Below are 7,453 nucleotides of genomic sequence, written 5' to 3'. Positions count from 1 at the left end.
TCCGCTGGGGCAAACTCTAGGCAACAACACCGAATGAAAAATTTGTCCTACGGGACTTCCAGGGGAGGGCCCTTCCCATTGACGCTCCTCGTCTCCCTTCGAAGCCGCTGAGTGTTTCTATTGGCTGGTCAGGATGCCAATCGCAAAGACGGGCTTTCCATTGGCTTCGGGGCGGGCGCTCCGAGGCTAGAGGGAAGGAGAAGGGATCAGGAGCGGGAGCTGAAGGGAGAGAGAGGCCAGTCCGGGTCTGGCCGCTACCGCTGCTCGCCCGAGGTCTTCAGGCCGGGTTGCAGCTCTATCCACGACTCCTGGGCACCGTTTACGAGGCTCCTCCGGGCCAGCGTGGGAGAGCCGCAGGCGGCGGCCGCCGCATCATGTCAGCCAAGGACGAGCGGGCCAGGGAGATCCTGAGGGGCTTCAAACTGTATCCGCCCGGGAGCGGGGCGGGGCCGGGAGGACTTGGGAGGTGGCCGCTCGTGGAGTACACGGGCCAGGGACGGGGGCCGCGCCAGGTGGGTGCCGAGGAGAGGGCGGGCGGAGGAGAAGGAAGGAGCGGCGTCCCGGGCCCCTGGCGGGACCGGGTTCTGACGGCGGGGAAGGGGGCGTCCTGAGGCATGAAGGGGACGTTGACGGGAGCGCCGGGGGTGCAAGCGGCGGAGCCCCGGAATCGGTCAGGGAGAGGCGCCGGGCGTGGGAAACGGGTGGCAGGGAGGCCAGCGTGGGTCCGAGCTCCGGCCCGCACGCGGAAGCCGGGAAGGGGCTGCGGCCCGCGGGGAAGGGCCGAGGGGGCGCGGTGGGCTGGCCTTGAAGCCCAGCAGCCTCTTGGGCGGGAAGCCCTCCGCTGGAGCAGGGAAAAGTGGCTTGGAGCGAGTGACCTTGTGTGGGACAAACGCAAATGCTTGTGTTAAACTCTCTCGGGTGCCCGCATGTCATCCCATCCCACCCCACCCCCGTCTTGTTTCTGCAACTTCTCTTCCTCACTTGTGGCTCCTTCCAGGGCTGGAGCAGAGCAAGGTGGGGAGAGGGAAGTCCCAGATCGAACTCTCTTGGCCTTTTGAGGCATTGGAAGGTCGCTGCTTCTCCCTCCAGTTTTCTTTCCAGAGAAAATGAGGACCCCAAACTTTTGCGTGAGATGCCTTGAGGGGTTTTGGTCTTGTCCTGGAACTCTTGGCAAAGGGGTCTTTGCGTGCTCGCGTGTGTGGTTAACGCGTAGACGTGGTGGAGCTGTCCAGCAATTATTTGATTACATTGGGGGCACGATAGGATATAGAAATCATTGCCTTAGGCCTGTGTGGTGCCTCTTGTGCAAGCCTCTTAATGTAGTGAGGAAGTTTTGTGTTTTATTGGAGTGTTAATCTCTAACCATATGATGCGGATGAAAAAAATGCAATCTTGTGCATTCCAATTTTACATTTTCCTGCTGACCTTAATCTCTTCTTACATCCTCTGCGTACAATATGGAACATTCTTAAATTCCTCTCTCAGTGAAAATGTAGTCGTCCCTTTAGGGCTCCTCCCCTGGAGGTTTAGTAAAGCGCTGTTCTCCGAGCTGCCTGTGTGTGTTCACAATGCCCATTTCACCCCTGCACATTTTAATTGACTTCGTCATAATCAGACACCAAGTTGGCAGTCAGTTTTAGAACACAAAAGGCAAAAAAGTTCCAAGAAGTTTCGATGTACAAATGAGATTTTTCAAATGGAAGCTGACCTGCTGTGTATTTTTTTTTAAATGGACAGCATTATTGCCTTTGCATACTGCCATTCATGATATACTTTCAGTACTTTTATGCAGTGAAGTTTCATGACAGGCTCTTTTATAGCTCCCTGTACCTTTCCGTGTTGCTCTTCATAACGGTGCCTATAAGTAGATAGGGATGGCCGAAGTGTTTCAACAGCTGTGACATGGATTTTATTTTTCCCTTAAGTAATTTGTATTGTTACTTAGCATGTATGCTATAGACAGTAAACTGGAGACTATGGAGAATGGAGAGATTTCAGAAGTTTTTTGTCTGATTGGAATTAACATGTTGCTGAAAACAAGAAGGGGTCCTTTTAATGGCTTTTGAACAAAGCAGAAAGGGAAAGTTCGAGCTTCACACTTTTGGCTCTTGCACCTGTTGAGAAAGAGGCTAAGGGACAAATCTGGGAAAGAGTAGAAAGCAGAGCCTGTGTCAGCCCACTAGAAGGGAAGGTAAATGAACCAATTCAGTGATGACGTTAATGCATCAAGAAACGGGCTTTCAGTGAAAGTTTAACCTTAGCTGATTAAATCGCAGGGGAAGCCGCCACATAAAAGGTTAGCGTGGGAGCGATGGAATGCTTATCCTCTGATAGCCTTTATTGGCATCTGAGGATTATGACGGAAATGGAAGGGAGTTCTAGGATTTGCTGCTACCTTCAGGAAAAAAATAAAATTAATGTTTTAGGAAGAAATTACCTATTGTCTACCTTTTATTGGGTAAATTCTTTTTGTAAACTCTCAGAGTGTCTGTTTTAAGAAGTTTTTACTACAAAAGGAAAGCACTGTTATATTCTCTTATCAACAGTGTTGACAATACTGTTTCCATATTGACTATATCGATCTTTTTTATTTTTGCCAATTTGGACAACAAATGATGTCTTGTTTTACTTTGTATTTCCCTGGATCTCTAGATTGCAGGAGAGGTAATATAGCATAGCGGTTACGGGCTGTACTGGACTATAGAGCTCTACTGCCTGCATGGGAATCCCAGCCCTGCCTTCCTGGCTGTGTGTCCCTGAGCAACTTCTTTAACCTCTGCCTCAATTTCCTCGGTTGTAAATGGGGATAAAAACAGTACCTGTCTCATAGGGTTGTTGTGAAAATTAAATGAGTTGATATCTAAAGCGTTTCGAAAAGCACCTGATGCCTAGTAAGCATTATGTATTAACCTTTATTATTCTTGTTGTAAGAGAAGTTGCAAAATGTTCTTTTTGACCATTTCTTCTTGTTAATTTTGTTTTTACTCACTTCACTATTGAATTGTTTATTTTTCGTATTGCTTCGTAGGTGTTCTTTATTTTAATATCTATCCTTTGCCTGTTAAGTATCTTGCAAATATTTTCCCTCAATGTATTGCTTGTGTTCTTTTTTTGTCGAAAAGGAATTTTACATTATCATTTCAAATTCATCAGTATTTTCACTGTGGCTTCTGCATTTTGTGTCTTGTTTAAGAAAACCTTCCTTATCCCAAGATTAATTAAATATCCTCCTATGTTTTCTTCTCTTTTTAATGTTTAGCTCTCTAATCCGCCTGGAATGTGTTTACACATATGGTATGTGGTAGAAATCCAACTTCTTTTGCTGTTTGGATAGCCACTTGTCCCAGTACTATTTACTAAGTAGTTAGTCCATCCTTTCCCCGCTGTTTGGAAATGCTATCTTTGTCGTATACATACTTTACATAAAACATAAGTTTATTTTTGGAATATTTCTGTTTCATTGATCCATTTGTCTCTTCCCATGCCTGTACACATTGGTTTAATTATTATTGTTTTATGGTATGATTTAGCATAGTTAACAGTAGGATTGATATGTCATGAATAGAGTGTATATGTTTAAAGTCATGTTATAAGGTCCTTATAAATATTTGTATCCCTTTTATACACATAGAACCTTGCCCATATGCCCATAATAGATACTCAATAAGTATGAGTAACATACTTCATAAATCAGGGATAGTTTTTGTCTGAGAGAATTCAGTAAAAGCTTTTGTATTTCCCATAAGTTATTTCAAAAAAGAAATATTTGTAAGATTTCTTTCTCATATCACCTCCATTCTATCCCCTTTCAGCTCATACACATTGAGTCTTGCATTTTTTTTCTTCTTTGTTAAAAACATAACATTTCCTAATCGTAAATTAAAGTTATGAATGCAATATTACTTGGGAAACAAATGTGATTCTCCTTCAAAGTTTTTGAATTTGAATATTTTAAGTAGCTCATATAGATATTGTGTTTGTGAATCCCATGGTCCCCATTTCATTCATTCAACAAAGGTCTGTTGAGTGACTTTTTTTTTTTTTTGAGGAAGATTAGCCCTGAGCTAATATCTGCTGCCAATCCTCCTCTTTTTTTTTTTGCTGAGGAAGATTGGCCCTGAGCTAACATCCGTGCCCATCTTCCTCTACTTTATATTTGGAATGCCTGCCACAGCATGCCTTGATAAGCGGTGCACCTGGGTATGTGCACCCCCAGGCCACCAAAGCAGTGCGTGCAAACTTAACTGCTGCACCACCAGGCTGGCCCCTCTTGGGTGCCTTCTATACAGGGCACTGTGCACTTGGAGGATACAAAAATGAAGGAGTCGCAGTCCCTTCTTTCCAGAAGCTTAACCATCTTTATGTCTGTTTGGAAGAGGTATCTTCAAAGGCAATGATTTTTTTAAAATAGTATTTAATCTTTCTACTACAAACTCCAGCCACCCAGAAATGATGTTTGTTAATATTTAATATAGCTAATGTTTAATATATTTGCTTTTATAAAATGGAAGCATAAGTATTATTTTGTAACTTGCTTTTTTCACTTCACAAATCTACCATGTTCATAATTTCCAAAGATACTTTCAGTTGCTTTCAGTGACATAGATTTGTCACAGTCCTCTTATACTAGTTTTCTAGTATAGTCTGTAATGCACTGTTCTGCCTATTCGAATTACTTTTTCTTCAACATAAATATAGAACTTTATTAAACTGATATCAATGAAAAATGACAGACTGCCATAAGAAAGAATTATGCTTTTATGATTTCATTATTTTTAATCCATCCAGAATTTGCTTTAGTATGAAATAGTGATTTAATTTTTTTAAGATCAGCTAATTGTCCACATTTATTTATTTATCTATACTCCAGATGTTAATAAAAATGACTGCCCACAAATCAATAAGGTAAATATTTTAACTCAAAATGGACAAAGGAAGAAAGATACAGAAGAAAAACACAAATGACCAATGAATAAATTGAGATGGTCAACCTTATTAAAACAACAAACTAACTCTTTTTTCCCCAATTAATTGACAAAAATTAAAAAGATTGATAATGTTCAGTGTTGGTAGCTATTGGGGAAAAGGGACACTTCATTTCCTCTGTGTGTGTGTGTGTAGCCTTTGTGAGAGTCATTGGTGGCTATTAGAATTTACATGTAACTGCAGTAGAGCCTAGAGCAGAGGTTAAGAGTGTGGACTGTGGGTTCAGGCTTCCTGCCTCCACTGTGACCCTAGGCAGAGCACTCAGAGTCTGAATCTCCATGTCTGTATCATTTCCTCAGAGGGTGGTTATGAGGATTAAATGAGACTGCGTGTAAAATGCTTAGTACAGTGCCTGGCACATCATAAGTAATAAACATTAACTGCTGTTAGTATTTGTTTTATTAATAATTATTAAAGTTGTTAATAAGAGTAATGTTAATATTATTTAAAGCCACTTATTTTTCTGAGATGTAACCAATGCCTTCATGCTGTTATTCTCTTTTCTTACTGCAAAGCTATAATATTTCTATTTTGCCTCTTTGAAGGAATATTCAGTTAATAAGCATTGATGTAGACTTAGTGTTTGTCTTGTTTTCTAGGAACAAATCACATTCCACTTTATGGCAGGTTAGCAAAAAAAAAAAACTAATTTGGCTCCGAAGGTTTCTGAAAGCACCTCTCACTTGTGTTCTTGCATTTCCTCTCCCATAATTTGCTCCTGGATCCCCCATATCCTCTTTCTCATAGCACCTTCATCTTTGACTTGACTTCCAGTCAAAAATAGTTGGCTTTAAATCTTCTATTCACTTAGATTTTCTTATTAAGAGTAGTAGACTGTTGAACTTCTCTTAAATGTCAGTATTGCCTAATAGATGCCTTGGCTAAATGTTAAAAATGAGTTTGAGGTTTGTGATTTTCTAAAATGATAAGTTTTGTCTGTCAACCAAAGTTCTGGGAAAGCAACCAAAGCATTCCACCCATACAGCCAGTGAGCACTGTTGGTCACAAATTGTCTAGTGATGGACTTCGTGTAGACTGTGATTGGCAGTTTGTTTTCCAAGAGCCTCATGCATGGACTCTGAGACGTTGTTATTGTTATCCTGAATGGATTAAATAAATATAATGTCCTATTGACCGTGGTGTTTAGGATTTTTAAACCAGCTTTCCTGCTTTCACATTTTTGGGAGGAATTTGTAGTATGATTAGATACTTACAGACTTGTTCAGACCTTCTAAATTTCTTTCCAGGATTGTGTATGTGGTTTATAGTGAAACATGATAGTAACTTCTGGAGAAATGGAACATAACTCAGTAAGACTTTCATGGAAAATTCAGTTGTATCATCACAGTATTTGACAGAGGGCTGGCAGTGGTGCTGAGGTTTGGCAGCTCTAGGTTCTTGTTAGGATTGACCTCACTCTTGCCTCACAGGCCTCACTGTCAGCACTCTCCATGATAGAGGAGGACTTGACTTCTGAATATATGGACCTCTCCTTGTTCCTGAGCTTTAGCATCATAGGAGGGTATTTTAAAGACCATCTTGTCTAGTAATCTCACTGTTCAAACCATTGCTTGAATGCTTAAAACTCAAATTGTCAAGATTTTAGGAGAAGCATTCTTTTCTTGCTTTTGACCTGGTGATAATTTTGAAGGTGAAAGGAAAAGCAAATATATTTTCTTACAGTCCACCATCCATAAAGATCTGAGTGGATTGAACTAAAGAAGCACACTGTTTGTAGCAAAGAAGGTGATAATCCCACTATAAGAACACATGAGGAATTATTTAGTCTACAGTGAATTGGGGCACGGCAAAGTGGAGCTGGTCTAGAGGAGAAGCGCTTGAAACATGCCATACATACAATAACTGCAGAACTGAAGATGAAAAGAGTTGAGCAAGGGATGTGAGTGTTCTAACGTTTAAAAAACTGTTCTTAAGAGGAAGAATTAAATGTGTGCTGTGTGGCTATCAGAGTGAGTACAAAACTCAAGGGTAGAAGTTACAGGGGACAGAGTTTAGCCCAGTTTCTAACAATTAGAGTTACCTGGGGAAAAAAAAACCATTTTCCAGAAAGTATTTTAAGCAGCAGATAGATGGTTGTCCATCAAGTGTATTGCAGAGGGAAATTACGTATGCGTCAGATAAGACATTAGAGGAGGTGATCTCCAGAAGGACTCAAATCCTTTCTAACACTGCAGTTCTTGATTTGGTCACAACCTTCCTTAGTTAATCTTAGGATTCTTGTCAGCAAATATTTCTAATAAGATATGTGTTACACCTAAAATAGGCAAAACATTTTTTGTGATTTGATGTAATTAAAGTAAGATCTCACTTTCTTTTTGTTTTTCAGACGACTCTTTTCTTAGATACTCAGTATTGGTGAAGTAATTTGTTTAATGCATTGTGGATCCACTGATTCAGAGTCACACAGAGCAGTTATTGCCTCTGAATTTAGATAAAGTCTAGAGAA

At 41.0% G+C, this 7,453-nt stretch overlaps 1 protein-coding gene across 6 annotated transcripts in view; it reads left to right on the top strand.

Annotated features, from left to right (window-relative positions):
* Nucleotides 1-188: 188 nt before the first annotated feature.
* PDE6D (phosphodiesterase 6D) overlaps nt 189-7,453 on the top strand; it is a 45,286-nt gene continuing 38,021 nt past the window's right edge. For 2 of the 6 annotated variants that reach the window (XM_070620156.1, XM_070620163.1), the window contains exon 1: nt 283-424. Coding sequence is in view for 1 of the 6 variants with exons in the window: in XM_008526125.2 (XP_008524347.2) it covers nt 375-424 (50 nt within the window). In the remaining 5 variants the exon portion in view is untranslated. Of the gene's footprint in view, nt 3,295-7,453 lie in introns of all 6 variants that reach the window. The other 4 variants (XM_008526125.2, XM_070620158.1, XM_070620160.1 and 1 more) reach the window with 4 other exon arrangements.

Source organism: Equus przewalskii, chromosome 5, assembly GCF_037783145.1.
Source record: "Equus przewalskii isolate Varuska chromosome 5, EquPr2, whole genome shotgun sequence".
NCBI lineage: Eukaryota > Metazoa > Chordata > Mammalia > Perissodactyla > Equidae > Equus > Equus przewalskii.
Note: the sequence above shows the minus strand (reverse complement) of the source record. Positions and strands in the feature narration are given on the sequence as shown.